The 16,753-nt window shown below is 52.5% G+C and overlaps 2 protein-coding genes across 7 annotated transcripts; both read right to left on the bottom strand.

Moving 5' to 3' along the window:
* Positions 1 to 121: 121 nt before the first annotated feature.
* On the bottom strand, positions 122 to 3,910 carry FAM98C (family with sequence similarity 98 member C). Its single transcript, XM_066243019.1, has 8 exons — positions 3,771 to 3,910; positions 3,525 to 3,673; positions 3,312 to 3,446; positions 2,319 to 2,530; positions 2,026 to 2,103; positions 1,825 to 1,941; positions 1,338 to 1,505; positions 122 to 473 (listed from the first exon to the last, which is right to left on the bottom strand). The coding sequence occupies exons 1-8, from the start codon at positions 3,833 to 3,835 to the stop codon at positions 327 to 329; spliced, it is 1,071 nt and encodes a 356-aa protein (XP_066099116.1). The 5' UTR covers positions 3,836 to 3,910; the 3' UTR covers positions 122 to 326.
* A 2,543-nt stretch (positions 3,911 to 6,453) lies between these two features.
* Positions 6,454 to 16,639, bottom strand: SPRED3 (sprouty related EVH1 domain containing 3). Of its 6 annotated transcripts, none has more exons than XM_066243239.1 (6): positions 16,507 to 16,639; positions 14,822 to 15,002; positions 13,535 to 13,703; positions 13,364 to 13,437; positions 10,761 to 10,907; positions 6,454 to 9,986 (listed from the first exon to the last, which is right to left on the bottom strand). In XM_066243239.1, exons 2-6 carry the CDS (start codon positions 14,996 to 14,998, stop codon positions 9,360 to 9,362), a joined length of 1,194 nt encoding a protein of 397 aa, XP_066099336.1. In that variant the 5' UTR covers positions 14,999 to 15,002; positions 16,507 to 16,639; the 3' UTR covers positions 6,454 to 9,359. The 6 variants fall into 6 exon arrangements, with proteins under 6 accessions (XP_066099336.1, XP_066099338.1, XP_066099337.1 ...); XM_066243241.1 differs by having other exon boundaries at positions 14,915 to 15,002; XM_066243240.1 differs by having other exon boundaries at positions 16,511 to 16,586.
* Positions 16,640 to 16,753: the final 114 nt, after the last annotated feature.

Genomic DNA, 16,753 nt, shown 5'->3' with positions numbered 1-16,753 from the left:
AGGGAAAGATGTGTTGTTGTCAGAGCACCAGGGGCCTATTTAGACCCAAGAAACCAAGACCTCCTGGTCATCCTTAACCCATACACCCCTGACCCGGCCCCCACAAAGATAGGTCCTACTGTTGTCATAAATTAAATTTATTTTCCAGAGAACATGGTCCTTGGTGTTAAATGGTGGGTTGGGGGGAACACATTTGGGGCCTCAGGAACAGGATATGTGGGGCCTGGGTGCCAGGTGTCAAGAAAAACCCTCAAATTGATTCCCTAGAGATTATCAACGGTGTTAGCATCTCATAGAGGACCCCTGCCCCAAACACCAGTTCCCCTTTATTTCTTCTTCTTCTTCTTGCGGCCCCAGCACTGGCGGCCTGCCTTCTGTCCACCTCCATTTTCTCTTCTGTTCTGCCAGCTGGGCATGGGAGCCTCCAACTCATTTGGACGGCCCCCTCGGTCTGGCACATTGCCCATAAGCACCTGAAAGTTGATTAGACATGAGTTTCAGAGAAGAAAGGTATCTTAGACATGGGGGCCAGAGAGCTAAGGGAACAAGATAAGGTTAAAAAAGGAATGGCAGATATTGACTATTTGGGTATAATGCGTGGGAGGGTCTGGAGAGCTGGATTGGTGGAAAATACAGGCCTGGAACTTTCAAACTGGGTTCTGGGGCCTCAGCAAGAGGGGAATAAAAGAGTGATGATAGAGGTCCAAGTCCCCACCAGAAGTAACAAGGACACCTCAACTTATGTCTATTTCATAGTTGGGGCTTTGTATAACATTTCCAGCAAAATAGTGTTTTTTTCTAAATATTTATCATTTATAAATCACCTATATTATTTCCTTACTATATTTCCTTAAAGCAAATAACTTTTTTTCCCATAAACTTTACTTTACTCTTTGCTGTGCTAGACTTTATTCCCTTATACTCATTCACATAAATATAGGACTTTAAACAGAGTAGTATGAGGCCACATACAAAATCATTTAAACAGAGAATATTTCTGCTTTAAAAATGGCTAAAACCTAATACAATAGACAGGGTGAGGTATTGGGGGATGAGTTTAAGCCAAAGCTGAAAAGGTGGGTAGGGGGCTCAGCTAGACTTTGTTTTGAAGGCACTGGGGAGCCACAGGAGGGTTTGAGCTAGGCTGTGGGGTCATGACCTGATTTCTGAATTAGAAATATCCTTCTAACTACCATGTGGAGAGGGTGAATTAGACGTGATGAGTCCAGAAGCCAGGAACCCAGGCAGGAGAGAACAAGGCAGGGCCAGGGCAGAGGCTGAAAGGCCAGTCTGAAGGCCAAAGAGGCTGGGGTTCCTCCCTACCCCCAGGTGCCCACCTTGTTGATGGCACAGCAGGTCACTCGGCGGGCAGCCTTGCTTGTGGCTGGGACAAGACGAGACAGGTCAGCTCGAGCAGCCAGGATGTGTGCAATGGAAACCTCGGATTCTGGGGTCAGAGCCCCTCGAATTGGAATCAGCACTGCCTTCATGGCCTCCCCTTGGGCCTGGTGGGGGCAGGGGGTGAGGGGATATGAAGAAAGTGTCCAAGAGCCAATCAAGGTGGGAACACTCATTTTGGAAGCATTTCTTCCTTATTCAGGACCTCACTTCCCAAATCTCTAAAAAGGGTTTAGAGTATAACTGAAGATACTCCCAACTCAGAGCTGGGAATTCTAGAATGCCCTGGAGGCCCTAAGATTCTAGAGCCCCTACCTCACAAGATTCTACAATGTCCTGGGCCTCAGAATGTGCAAGAGGGTAATATTCCTGGCCCTCATCCCACCATTGGGGCTCCCCGCTCCTGCCAGGATCTTATGCCCACACCTCTGCCCGATCACTCCAATGGAATGCAGATGTTGTGAGGTCCAGGCGCTTGAGGAGGAGGCGGCGGCGGCAGCTGTACTGATATCGCAGGCTTTGGCATAGAGACTCCAACGCTTCCTAGGGAAAATGGTTTTGGTCATGCCAGAGCCCCCCTCACTCCCATCTCTGGATGACATTACTTACAGCCATACACAGTCTTACCCATCTGGGTGCGTCCAATGGGTAGCTGAGGAGGGGCTCCAGGGACCCTGGGGGCAGAGAAGGTAGCAGCTCGGAGACCTGACAGAGAAGGAGTTTGAAGCTGACTGGACTGTAAGAAACTAAGATTTCCATGGACCCCGTTTCACCACAGTCATAAGGACCCAAGCCACGGAATCCAGAATGGCGGGCACAGCCCTAGAAAACTGCAGTGGCTAGGGCACACTTCTCTCAGAGCCTCTTTTGGAGAAATGGCTCTCCCCCAGCAAGGAAGATGGAGGGCTCTCGCTCTCTACCTTGGCATGCAACTCCCGCAGCAGCCTGCTGGCGAGGGTCCCCAGCGTGGGTCTGGGCAGCCCCAGGGCTTGGAGGATAAGGATCAGTTCCTGTACCATGCCAGCTCCCTCCTCTGCCACTTCCCCACCTGGCGGCGCTGCCACCCGGCTGGGATCCAGCTGGGAATGTAGGCAGAGGAGGCGGGCAGCCTGGAGTTCTGTGCAGAGAAAGCCTAAAAGTAGGGAAAGGGAACGGTGCAATCTATATAGGTACGCTCCCAGACCACACATCTGGGTCAAAAATCTCCAGCAGCTTCAAAACCTCCCGCTTTCTAGTTCCGCCCACCTAGGACCCTGGTTCTAGCTCCAGAATGATCTCCATCCACATCTAGTCTTCTCAGACTCTGAACCTCGCTCACCTGAGAACCACCTGCCAAGCTCCTTCCAGGGGTAGTCAACCTTTTTAATACCTACCGCCCACTTTGTATCTCTGTTAGTAGTAAAATTTTCTAACTGCCCACCGGTTCCACAGTAATGGTGATTTATAAAATAGGGAAGTTTACTTTATAAAATTTATAAAGCAAAGTTACAGCAAGTTAAAGCATATAATAATAATTACCAAGTACTTTATGTCGGATTTACGCTAAATTTGGCAGAATAAATCTTTATAAAACAATTTACTATAGTTAAATCTATCTTTTCATTTATATCTACTTTGGTTGCTCCGCTACTGCCCACCATGAAAGCTGGAACGCCCACTAGTGGGCAGCAGGGAACAGGTTGACTACCACTGAACCCGACCCTCCCATCAAAATTCTAATCCTGCCTCTACCGCAGAGGCTTAAACCGGCCCCAATGTCCTGACCCCACCCACTTCTGCCCCTCCCACGGGTCTCGACCTCCACACCACGTCCCTTCGGGAAAACCCTGGCTCCACTACAACGTGCAGAGCCCGCCCACTCTAGAGGCTGAAACCTCGCCCACTTCCGCATCCCGGGCCCGCCCCCGGCTCACGCAGCAGGCGCAAGCACGCGCCCGGCGTCCGCAGCGCGGCCGCGCAATCTTCGCCGTAGAGCGAACGGTCCGGGCAGTGCAGCTCCTGCAGCAGGCCGACCACCTGTCGCCGAAACTTCTCCTCAGCGCTGGGGCCTGCGGGAGGCGGGAGGTTTCAGGGCGCGGCAGTGGCACCTGCGCTCCACCCCTCTGGGCCTGCAGCTCCACACGTACCATTACCGACACTCAGAGCCTCCACGTCCTCCTCTCGCTCCCGCTCCAAAACGCCCAAAGTCGCCAGCTCCGCCGCCAGCCGCGCGCACAACACCCTGAAGTCTGGGCACGAAGGGCCCAGCGCCGCCGCGCCCGAGAAGGCCTCATACCTGCGGCGGCGCGGAGGCAGCATGACAAGCCTTAAGAATTTATGAGGCCAAACCTGTCCCTTCCTGCACCGTCTCCAGCCACACGCGGCCTCCTTACCCTAGAGCCAGCAGGTCCCGGGTCACAGCGGCCCTCTCCCGCGCCTCGGCCTCCGCCCCCTCCATGGAAACAGCGCCTCTTGTCCGAGCGCGCGCCCCCTGCCGGTGGGCGGAAGGCCCCGCCCCAGGAGCGGCGTGCGCCGCCGGCCGCGGCAGCGTAACCGACTAATAGCCTCTTCTCGCGAAGCCTTTGGCGTTAGGTTGTTGTCCGGGGAGGCAGAGCCCGCCGTCAGGTCCGGCGGCGCCGGTATTTGCAGCGCCGCGCTTCGGTAGCCAATCAAGGTCCTGGAAGCCCTCCTGGCTTTGAAAATCCAGAGCGTGATTTCAGTGTCCCGGCTATCGCGACAGGCCAACTAGTGTCGCTACTGCTGCAATGTAGAAACACCTTTGGTTTCCTTTTCCCCAGCCTCCCAAAGATACCCTCTGCTCTTAAAGCACACCAGGCCAAGAGTTGTACTCACAACTCCGCTCCAAATCCAGAAACTTGTTTCCTCCTTCCCTGCTTAGGGTTGGAATTATGTCAGGGACCCTGAAAGCCCAGCTCACCATTCACATCCCCCCACCCCCAAGAGAGGTCATCCTCTTAAATCACAATGCGCCTGCAGGCCTTCGCTCCTCTGTCTTCCAGGCCTTGGAGAGAGGTAGCAGGTGCAATATACTACCGCGATTAAGAGACTGCACCCTAGGAATCAGGCCAACAAGGTTTAGGATTTGACTCCACCGTTCACCACATGTGTCCCTGACAAATTTCTTCCTATCCTATAATGGGGATAATACTTTTAAGAATTGTAAGGGTTAGGTCTCACACTAGACACATCGGTGGTACTCAATAACAACATATATTGAGAAGTTCCTGTATGTCACTGGGCCAAGTATCTTATCCCCATGTGACTGAACTTCAGAGAAAATAATGTGTGGTGGTTCCAGAACTCAAATTCAGAACTCATTCCAAATTTCAAGCTTTTAACTGCTTAACCTATTACTGTTATTACTGCTACTGTTTTGTTCCTGTTAAAATTGTTCCAGGCCCTGGCCGGTTGGCTCAGCGGTAGAGCGTCGGCCTGGAGTGCGAGGAACCCGGGTTCGATTCCCGGCCAGGGCAATAGGAGAAGCGCCCATTTGCTTCTCCCCCCCCTCCCCCCCTCCTTCCTCTCTGTCTCTCTTCCCCTCCCGCAGCCAAAGCTCCATTGGAGCAAAGATGGCCCGGGCGCTGGGGATGGCTCCTTGGCCTCTGCCCCAGGCGCTAGAGTGGCTCTGGTCCCAACAGAGCGACACCCCGGAGGGGCAGAGCATTGCCCCCTGGTGGGCAGAGCGACGCCCCTGGTGGGCGTGCCGGGTGGATCCCGGTGGGGCGCATGCGGGAGTCTGTCTGACCGTCTCTCCCCGTTTCCAGCTTCAGAAAAATACAAAAAAAAAAAAAATTGTTCCAGATTTAATCTCTTACCGACTCTCAGTAGTTCTAGATAATTCTGCTGGGAGCAGGAGTAGACTAGGTGTTGAGCCTCGAAGAACAAAGGCCAGAACTTCCTCCTCAGGGGCAGAGCCTACCTTTAACCTGGTTTCTCCTCAGTCCTAACCACCCCAAGGCGGGGTACTCAGGAGGCCTTCTGTTGACCTTTTAGAAATTGCTCAAGCCAAAATCCTGGAGTCTTAACTTTGACTTCTCTCTTTATATCAAACTCTATATCTAAATTTGTAAACTCCACCTTCAAAACACCTCTCCCCACCTCCATTGCTCTCACCCTGGTCCTGTGCACCACTGTCTCCCCCAGGACCAACACAGCAGTTTCCTCCCTATCTCCTTGGCCTCTCTCCCCAGTGTGTTTCCCACAGGCAGCTAGAGGGAACCTGTGAACATGTAAAACATGTAAATCAGGTCACATCCCTCTCCTGTTTAAAACCTGCCTGTTCACTCAGAGTGAACATCAAAGTCAATGCAATGGCTTTTAAGGCCCCACAGACCTGACCTGTGGTGGCGCAGTGGAGAAAGCATCAACATGGAACGCTGATGTCACCGGTTCAAAACCCTGGTCTTGCCTGGTCAAGGCACATACGGGAGTTGATGCTTCCTGCTCCCCCCTCTTCTCTCTCTTTCCCCTATAAAATAAATAAATAATCTTAAGGCCCCTCAGATATGCCCTCATCTCCTAAGTACTCTCCTCCTTGCTTTCTCCTCTCTGGACTCTCGTGTGCCCTTTGATATCCATCAGACTCACCAGACATGCTCCTCCCTCAGGGCCTTTCACTGACTCTTCCCTTTACCTACAAAGCTCTTCCCACAGACATTCACAGGACTACTTCAGGGCTTTATTCAAATGCTCTTCAGTGAGGCCTAACCTGAACTCCCTGGATAAAATTGATTTCATCCCTCATTTCCAGTTTTTCTCCATAGTATGTATCACTTCTAACATGTCATTTATTTGCCTCCTTCACTATAAAGTTCATAAACATCTTGTGGGAAATTATTTTTGTGTTCTGCTCACTGCTTTATCTCCAGTGCCTAGAATAGGGCTTGGCATATAAAGAGTGTTCAATAAATGTATTTAATGGAATGTATAAACTCAGCTGGAGGGTCTGCTTGGGACTAAACTATGTGTAGAAGAAGAGAACTGGATAGGACAGTGGTTTGGCAGTTCAGGAAGGTGAGTGGATGGGGCACATCAATGCAAATAAAAAACACAGAATGAGACTTTGTCAAAGACATTTCTTGGAGCGAATAACATGCCCCCTCCCCTCATGACAAGGCTGGGTCTTTGGCTCCCCCACCACTTCAGCCTGCACTAACAATAACAATATTGAGGTCACAGACTGGCTTGGAATCAAGATCAGGAAGATAAATGTCAGGGTGCCTCCCCTAAGTCTGGGGGCCAAGCATCCAGTATGAGGGGCAAGCAGCTGGGAAATTGGGCCTGGGAACTCCAGGGTCTGAGGTCTTCCTGGCTCCCAGTGTCTCTCCTCCATGCACCCCTGATTTGGGGGTGATGAAGAGGATTCATGGATCAGAGGTGGGTATCATCAGGGAGCAGGACTGGGAGACCTGGCAGAGGCGGTGTTGGGGAAACCTTCCCCCAGCCCCCACCGCTTCATCCACAGATCCCACAGCACCTTACAGCACTCTGGTCACCCCTCCCCAAAACGAGGTAGGTTAAGAATGGAGCTTCCCCCCGCCCACTACAGAAGGGAGGAGACTGAGGCACAGAGAGGGGTATGAAGACCCAAGGTGCCCCAGCCCCCAGTCCCTCTGCCCTCAGCTCTGGTGGGTCTGACAGTGATGAGAGCTGGGCAGAGTGGGGATGGGAGGGACACCCCCATTTTATCTCAGCCATCCCAGGGTCTGGTTGGGAGAGCTGAATCTCACAGGTTTCAGATGTAATAATTATTTAAAGCAGTGTTTTTCAACTGCTGATCTGTGGACTGGTCCACCAGAAATCTCATGCCAGTCCACAAAATAGTTAACCACCCTTATATTGTATGAAGATTATAGACCCAATGATCTTGGTCGAATTTGCTTATGCTCAAGGTGATTTCTGCCTTAGTGGTTCCCATAATAATTCTATTTTCACTGGTCCCCAAGTGTAAAAAGTTTGAAAACCATTGATTTAAAAGAAGTGACAGAAGGTTTTATCCCTCTGGCCTCCTTGACCTATCTCTAGAACCGCAAAGCCACCCAAGTCTAGGTAATGAAGAAAAGTTAAGTGCACATTTCCAGATAAACATCTCAATCCCATACAACATTGAGATTGTCTTGCTCCAAGACCTTGACTCTCTCTGCCCATTCAGACCATCAGATCTGAGAGACCCTAGAAGTCCCATTCCACTCAGGAGAAAGAGATGAAAGAGACTGTGGCATCCCCTTTCCCTAAATAGGGGTCTCAGAGGGCCATGAAACAGGCTTTCAAACTTTCTGAAGCAACTCTGAGATGGAAAACAAGGGGTTAATGGAGGGTGAAATAAAAAGCTTGAGCTAGGGCTCAAAGTTGGGCTTGGGGGGAGTCTGCAAGGCTGGGGAGAGAGAGCATGTGTACACCAGCATACATAGCTAGCCCAAAAGGTGTCTTTGTGCAATGTAGAAAAAGGCACACCTGCCTCTGAGGGCACAGTGTGGCCAGCAGTGTGGTGTGAATTCCAGCCCACTCACCACCTGGGCCATGTGCCTTTGGTTAGTAAACAGCCTGCACAACCATCTATGGCAATGCCATGTCCTAAAGATGAGAGCGAAGGAACTCTCAGTGGTTCTGGAATCCAAGAACATGAGTAAAAATGATGGGCTTTCCCCCTAGGGTAAGGGGATAGTTCTGTGGGATATGCTGGGGACATGGGCGGGGCCCTAGGACTAGAATTTCAGAGACTGGGATCTTGGGGTCTCAGGGGCCGATGAACAGAATTCAAGGGGCAGCAGTTCTCAGGGAATATCAGGCTAGAGAGGTTTGAGTCCAAAGAAATCAGATCCAAGGGTGCTAGGGTCCTGGGGCACCTCAGATCTGTCTCTGGTATCAAAGGACCAAGGTCTTGGGTCAGGGACAATCCCAATGCTGTGTAGGCTTAAGACCTGAATTCAAAAGGTCAGTGGCACCTTGGGGTCTTGGATCCAGTGCTCCTAAAGCACCTTGGAGTTATTCAGGGGCTGAGACCAAAGGGACATAGGTCTGGGTTGTCATGAACATCCCATCTTCTGGGAACTAGGCTTCTAGCCTTTAGGGATTGGGGATCCATGGGTACAAAGAAGCCAAAGGTTCCAGGACATTCTGGGCCTTGAAATGTAAGTCCAAGAGGGCTATCTGAGGATTTAGAACCAGTGTCTTGGGCCCTGAGGTGTTGGTGGCCTTCAGTCCTAATCTGAAATTACTAGGCACATCACTGTCCTATTTATGAGATCCAAAGCTCCTGGGAACACTAGTTGGAGAGGTGGGTCTACAGCAGACTTTGATTCCTGGCTCTCAGAGCATCTTGGAGTCTGATGTCTGAGTCAGGAAGGGAGGGGGTGACTCTGAGTTGGGTCGCCAAAGCCATTTTGGTCCGAGAATATCTGTTTGAGCATATCCAAGGACTCAGGGCATCTTAAGAGGGCTCAACATCTCAGGGGTCCCAGGGCTATAAGAACACCATAAATATGGTTGCCCCAGGTTTTAGGTGAGTATTCAGGGACCATTTGGGATGATTTTGGACCCTGTGATCTCAAGATCTGGGAGTAATTGTATACAGTCAGGGTCGAGTATTGGCAATTGCTGACTAACTCTGGGCTGTAATCTAAGGGTTCAGTCAGGGTTCAGGGCGCAGCGTCTGTCAGGAAGCCATATGCTCCCAGGCCTGCTTGCTGTGTAGAAAGCCCGGGAATGCCTGGAGTCTCTTCAGTCTAGGCTATGAGATGAGGGAAACAGTGGGATGAGGACGCCAGAACTCAGGGTGCCTGGCACCTCTTGGGCAGACAGCCCAATGAAGCTGGGCCTGGGATACCTCAATCATACATTTGGGGTCCAGGTTCCAGGTCTGGAGTGTCTCAATCCAAACTCGAGCTCCAAGTTCTGGGTGTGCCTAGGTTTGGGTTTGGGATCCGAACAGAGTCCGCGGTCCTGTACCCTCGAGGCCATCCTCACCGTGCCGCCTCCTCATGGCGGCCCCCGCAGCCCACACAGCCGCACCGCGCTGCAACCCAGTGGCAGGCGCGCAGGGGCGCGTAGCAGCAAAGGCAGGGTACTGCCAAGGAAAGTGCGGCCAGTGCTGCCCAGCGCGCGGCGGGGCGTGGGTGGCCAGGCTCACAGGCGCACGGGTCTGAGAAGTCGCCCTCTGCGTCCGACAGGCAGTGGTAAAGCAAGCTCTCTGCGCACCACAAGCAGCTGAGACGGCGCACCAGCAGGCGACCTGGGTCTGGGGCCTCCGCGCAGTGGCCCCCACGCCCATCTGCTCGGCGGCGGAAGAGCACTCGGCAGTGCACGCAGCGCGCCGCCTCCTCCGCCTCCGGGGAGGCCTTTGCTGGCGCTGCCGAGGGCACAGCCTCTGTGAGAGGGGCGGGTAGGGCAGCTGGGGGCCCCGGGGCTGCGCCCCTCAACGCGCTAGTCTTGGCAAAGCGCACAACGCAGGTGGACAAGGTGAGGGGCGCGGGCAGCCCACTGCGCCGGTAATCTTCATAGCCGCAGCCGCCCCAGCCGACACCCCCTGCCCCGGCCAGGGCCTCTGAGGGCTCCGGAATCCCGGTGAACGGTAGGAGCGGAGGGTAGCTCTATGGGATGAAGGAACAGAAGAACCCGTTAGCGGAATCTGTGATCCCCCCACATGCCACCACAATCTCAATCCATCCCAGTCTCAGAAAACCCAAGAATCCAAAGACCCTGCTACAGTCTTCATTAATCCGATAATCCTGCAGCCCGAGTCAGACTTCCAAACCCCTAGCCCACTGCTACTCTCCCAGGGACAAAGGAAATCTAGGGACAGACAAAAGAATCTAGGCACCAAGCCCACATCTTAAGGACCCAGGAGTCCAAGCTTCCAACCCTGGCTCTTCTCTCAAAATACAGGAGTGCCAGCCCCCAGCCTCCTCTACGCCCAGACACAGTCATTCTGGACCCCAACCGTCTCCTCGGTCTTCTCCGTCAGGATGCAGGAGTCCGGTTAGCAGGTCCCTTTTAGCCCCTTGCATGCCAAGCCCCTTCTCCCATCTTGTGAATTATGCAGTCTAAAGAACTTCGTTTGGAACCAGCAACCCTTAATATACTAGAAAAAATTTTTGTCTAAGCCGTCCCCAAAGCCTCTCCGAAATTAAGAACTGTCCAAAAATCTCCAGGAGCCCTGGAGAGACAGGATGCCCTCACCCAACCCCCCCACCCCGAGGAATTTAGGTCTCCAAGCTGCCCCTCCTACCTCACCCATTAACTCAAATCAGCCATTCCTTATGTATGCGGTTTCTCCCCCCTCTGCAGCCTCAGTTCCCTCCCACTTCGGGTCCCCAGCGTCCCACAGGGAGCCCCAGACTTCCGCTGCGGGTTGGAGGGCGCACCTGAGCAGAGGAGCGACGGAGCTGGGGGGGCGTGGCCAGCCCGAAGCTAGAAGCCGACTCCGCTGTGACCATGGGGGCTGCTGCCTCGGTGGTGGGAGGTGTCTCCTGGCGGCTGTGACTGGAGGAGGAATCGCTGTCCACGTGGGACTGGAGGAGATCGGCGGCCTCAGAGCTGGACTAGCACAGCCCAGCCGATGCCCTCACATAGACCACCTCCCATTTTGAGCGAGGGTTCTGCTGTCAGACAGGCCTGGGTTCAAACACTGGCTCTGCCACTGACTGGTTGTGTGACCCTCCCACAAGTGAGCTTATCTCTTTGAGCCTTAGTTTCCTCCTCTGTAAAATGGGTATCACAATGTTGTCTATTTTTAAGGCTGTGGTTAGGACCCTCTGTAGGCATAACACATGCCTGAAGTTCAGGAATAACTGGAAATCATTATTATTATTATTATTTGACCCCCATCTTTTTTTTTTTTTTTTTTTTTTTTTTTTTTTTTTGCATTTTTCTGAAGCTGGAAACAGGGAGAGACAGTCTGACAGACTCCCGCATGCGCCCGACCGGGATCCACCCGGCACGCCCACCATGGGGCGACGCTCTGCCCACCAGGGGGCGATGTTCTGCCCATCCTGGGCGTCGCCATGTTGCGACCAGAGCCACTCTAGCGCCTGAGGCAGAGGCCACAGAGCCATCCCCAGCGCCCGGGCCATTTTTGCTCCAATGGAGCCTTGGCTGCGGGAGGGGAAGAGAGAGACAGAGAGGAAAGCACGGCGGAGGGGTGGAGAAGCAAATGGGCGCTTCTCCTGTGTGCCCTGGCCGGGAATCGAACCCGGGTCCTCCGCACGCTAGGCCAATGCTCTACCGCTGAGCCAACCGGCCAGGGCGACCCCCATCTTTTTATTTGCTCAGCTCACCAACCTACATAGCATCAAATCATTCTTCTCACTTCTCAGAAGCCCTCTCCCTTGGCCAGTCAGCTGCCTTCCTGCCTCATGTCCACCACACCTTTATTGGGGCAGTTTCACCCACGTGGAATGCGTTCTTTCCCATCCAGACCAAGTTCTGTCCTTCACAAGCTGAAACAGCATTTCTCAGACCCTTGGTTTCCTTTCTGTAACTTGGGAATCATTCCTACCTCATCTGTTTACTATCTTCAATAGCCATTCATTGAGTACTCACAACATGCCAGGCTCACAGAGGCTATTGTGAGAATGTGAGATGAAGCACAGCATCTTTCCTGAGTAAGCGCTCAATAATCAAGAACTGTCTAACTGTCTATATGACTTTAGTAGACCTGCCTGCAACTCCCATTACTATGAGAGTCCCCCTGGTCTGCCCAGGAAACCGGTTTTGTTCTTCAGTGTTCTCGAGCAACTCCCACTGTCCCCAGCAAGTGCCAAATCGCATCAGACATTCTGTGCATTTATTGATTCAATAAATTTATTCAACACATCTTTACTGAACACTTACTGTATACCTACCAGGCCCTGTTTTAAGCCTTGGAGATGCAGCAAGAAAGCAACAAAAGATCCTTGCCCTCCAGGAGCTGACATTCTAGCATGGGAGCAATGACAGTAAACTAATAGATAAGAAAATTATCTATAGGGAAAGAAAATAAGGAAAATAATCTCAGAAGGGGAAAAAAATTAGGACAGGATAAGGCGCATTAGGATATAGCAATTTTAAACAGGTTCCTCAGGGAGGGCCTCACTGAGAAGGTGACACACGTGTAAATCCCTGAAGGATAAAGGGAATGAGCCACGTGGAAATTTAGGGAAGAGAGTTCTAAGACAGAAGGGCCAGCAAATGCAAAGGCCCTGTTACTCCTTTTAGAGTAATAGTGAGGAGGTCAGGGTGGCTAAAGCGGAGTGAGGAAGAGGGAAAATAAGGGGCCAGATGGTGGGGGATCTTATGTACCACTGCAAGGACTTGTCCCTTACCCTGAGTTAGATGGCCATGATCTGACTTAGAGGTCAATAGGGTCTGTCTGGCTGTGTGTGGAAAGAGGTAGTAGGGAACGGGGTGGGTGAAGAAGTTGACAGTGAGAAGCTGGTGGGATGGTCTGTTCAGAGATGAGGTTGGGCAAGTTACCAGGTTGGAGGCAGAGTCTGGTCACTCTGAAAGTGAAGCCAATATTTGCTAACAGATTAGATGAGGGACATAGAAAATGAAAGGAGTCAAGGATGACCGCAGTGTTTGTATCCCGAGGAGCTAAAAGGATGGACCTGTTATTAACTTATTCATCCATTTACTTTTAATATTTATTCATTTTTATAGTTTATCTTAATTTTTTTTCCTGCCTTTTCACACTACATTAGAAGCTCCATGAGGAAAGGGACTTTGGTTTGTTCACTGATGTATCCCCAGTGCCTAAAACACTACTAATTGAGGTGCTCGATAAATCCCCTTGAATGAATGTGTGAATGTGTTCTATCACAACAGAACATAAACTAGAATAACTTGGATTTAATTGATCTGACAGTTTGGGCCCAGAGTTCTGTCCCAGCATGTGGCATGGTGCCTGATACACAGGAGGTGCTCAAGAATGTTTGTAGAATAGAAATAAACCCCTGCCCTTCCAGCAGAGCTGGTCCTGAAGACTCACCGTCAGAGGGCAGGGAGTCTCTGCTGTGTCCTGGGAAGGGGAGGAGGAAGAGGAGGAGGAGGGGGTAAGCGAGCCTGAGGCAGGGAGAAAGTCAGAAAGTGAGTTCTGTGGACTCCAGCTTCTCCCACTCCTCCACCCCAGCCACCAGGGCCGACCACCTGTGCCACTCACCTCGACTCAATGCGGCCAGTGCAGCCAGCAGGGTCTTCTGGAACTCATCAGCTTCTGCAGGACTCTGAAACGTCAGCCCAAACCTGCAGTCCCCTAGGCTCCAGTGATGGAAGATGGGGTTCACCTTGTTGTAAACCAAGCCTGGCCTCAGGGTACACTCCAAGGTGATCTGAGGGGCAGGAGGGAGCCAGATTAGACACCTCCATCCAGCCATACCTGGGACTTCTCCACCCCCAGCATCTCTGCATACCCGAACATCCCACAAAACATATTTTTCAATCCTAGGTATACCCCTGTATTCTGACCAATAGCACTCCCCAATTTTATTGAGCACAATAAATTCTGGAGTATTTTCCCCAAGCCCCTTAATCTGTACATTTTCCAATACCCCTTCTGATATCCCAATAGGAATCCCAAATCTTGTTGAATTGCTCAAAAAATTAATTAGTCCCTTCTGACTCAATAGTACTCCCCAAACTATATTAAACACCTCAAAATATTACTGTTAATCCCTCTCAGTGCCCCAATAATGTCCCAAAACACTATCCCCAAAATTCCTATCAAACTCTCACAGATTTCCCTGTACATGCTGGTCAATACCCTAGATGTTCCCTCATATCCTTACCCAATATCACTATATTCCTTCATACCACTTCAAATCCCCATGCATTGTTTCTCTCAATCCCTGCTCTGAATGCAACCCTTCCTCCAAGCCTTTGCAAGTCATCCTGATCTTTCTGCTATACCCCCAGCTGAAACTTCAATACTGTCCTTCGAAATCGAGCCAAACAGCCCAGAACATTCTTGCTGAACTGAAATATAGGATTGTAAACCCTATTTGACATTTCTAGATGGTCTCCCACCAAATGGCTCCATATACTTAGGGCAGTCAGGGCCCTAGAATGTAGGGCCTTGTGGCAAGAATCTCAACCAGATAGGAGTCATGAGACGGTTCTAAGCAAAAAAGGGATATGATCTGAGTCGGTTGTTAGGAGAGACCTTGTGCAACACACTGACATATGGGAGAGAGCAAGACAAAGAGAGCAGTGAGGAAGCTGCTGTGATAGCCCAGCAGGTGATGGGAGTGGACAGGATCTGCTTAATACCCTAAATGTTCTTAAAACTCCCAACTCTTATCCATAGGACACATATTCACTTCCAAACTCCACCCCACACCCAGGTTTGATTCCCAGGCTTGGAGATTACCTGACCTCCCCTCTGCACTCCCAGCACCATTTCCCTATTTCCCCAGCCCCCACCCTATTCCCACATTCCATAATGGCTCACTTTCTGGTCCCGGAGTCGCTCCCCGTGGATGACGTAGTGCCCCTGGCAGGTCCCCCCCTCGGGCCTGGCCCCTCGGACCCGACATACGCTCACCTGGCTGAGGCCCCCGCCCCCCACAGGCAGCCAGCCCCCACTGGAGTCATCTCGGGCCATCACCACAGCTCGAACCCGAACCATGTACCTGGAGGTGGGGGGACAAGGACAACATAGTCTGTGAGCTCCAATCCTGTTCTATTCAATGTCCCCCCAACCCTCATTTCCCCTCTCCGTCTCTCACACCTGGATTCACTGCAACCTTTGCCACTGATACACAGCTTACCTTTCTTTCCCACCTTCTCTGGCATAGCCACCTTGCGTTCCCATGCCCTTCTTCCAGCATGGCTTCTTTCTTCCTCATGCCATCTCTTTTCTCCCATGCCTACCTTCTCCATATCTACCTTTTTTCTCTATACCACTTTCCCCCTCTCCCCATCTTTCCCATACGCACCCCAACAACCTCGGTTTTCCACTTTCCTTCCCCGTCCAGCTTACTCCCATCAATCCTGTCTCCTTCTCTCTTCTCTCCTCCTCATACCCACAGCTCCACCCATCCTTCCCCCTCACAGCGGGGTGCCTGCGCATATGTATTTTCTTAGAGTCCATCACCTCAGCTCTAGTCCCCTCTACACTGCCTCCGGACCCTGCCGCCCAGGCCACAGGTTGGGTGAGAAATCCAGGCCCTCTTCCCCCAACTCCTTCCCAGATTTATGAATGAGACCGGATGCAAAGCTCACTGAGTCACCCAGCAACGGGAGATGGTCAGGGAGAGAACCAGAAATGGCCAGAGAGGCCGAAAGGGAGATGGAGGCAGAGGAAGCCAGAAACCGGCGAACGAGAATCATCCAGAGAGCATTTCATTCATTCATTCAAAATAAAAAAAGCCTGCTTCCTCAGGCCCCAGCCGAAGGAAGGCAAAGAGCAGAGATTGGCAGGGGGCGGAGGGGGTTATTCATCTCTCTTTCTCCCCTCCTCAGCATCCTTCAAAACCATCTTACCCCGCCCCCCAGCTCAGGAGACGTAGCCCTCCGCCCAGTAATCGGGATCTGAGTCCATCCCCTCACTACCACCTAGCGCAGGGACCCTGGCGTCCGAGACTTAGGGACCCATTCAACGGGCACTAGCCTTTTCCCCCGACTTGCAGGCTGCCAGGTTTCTCTGGCCCTTCAGTTGGGAAAGGGGCGGCTGCAATGCTGCCCCCAGCCCCTTTTCTCAATGGGATGGGATTTTGTGAATGAGCAGTCACGTGACTCTGCTTCCTTTGTCCGCCCGCCTTCCACGACAACAGGTGAAGCAGAGAAAAAGGGCAGAGGTTCCCTGCAAGGCCTAGATGGGATAGGACGCCGGGATTTCCGAATGCCCTAGACTCCCCACATATCTGTTTCCCGGGGAAAGTGGCCCCTACAGTTCCTCAGTGGCGGGGGTCCTGTACGAAATTTTATGAATGGAGTGTCCTCAGAGGAACTCCAGGCCCCCCAAATAGAGACAGGTACCCCAAATGGCTGCCGCGCAGTTTGGGGGCCCCACCCCCTTGTTCTTCCATCCGGTATCTGGTGGGCGCCCGGGTAGGCAGGAGGCGCAGCGCAGTCCAGGCCGCCCCCACAGCAGGACAGGTCTGCCAGCCCCCGCCCCCTCGCCCCCCTCAGCACCTGCCTGGGAGGCTCCGGCCGGGCTCTGAGCGGCGGCGACGTGGCCTCCTCCTCCTCCTCCACCTCCTCCTCCTGTTCGCTCCGGCTCCCTCGCTGGCTCCGGCGGCGCTAGAGACGGGCTCCCGGAGCCGGAGCTTCGGGGGAGGGAGGGGGAGCCTAGGAGAGGGGGGAGGGGGAGTGGGCGGCTTGGCGGAGGTGTAAACGCGAGGCGGACTTGCTTGCCCGCTGGGTCCTAGAGCCCGGTCCC

The sequence above is a fragment of the Saccopteryx bilineata genome, chromosome 9 (assembly GCF_036850765.1).
Source record: "Saccopteryx bilineata isolate mSacBil1 chromosome 9, mSacBil1_pri_phased_curated, whole genome shotgun sequence".
In the NCBI taxonomy this organism is placed as follows: Eukaryota; Metazoa; Chordata; class Mammalia; order Chiroptera; family Emballonuridae; genus Saccopteryx; species Saccopteryx bilineata.
Note: the sequence above shows the minus strand (reverse complement) of the source record. Positions and strands in the feature narration are given on the sequence as shown.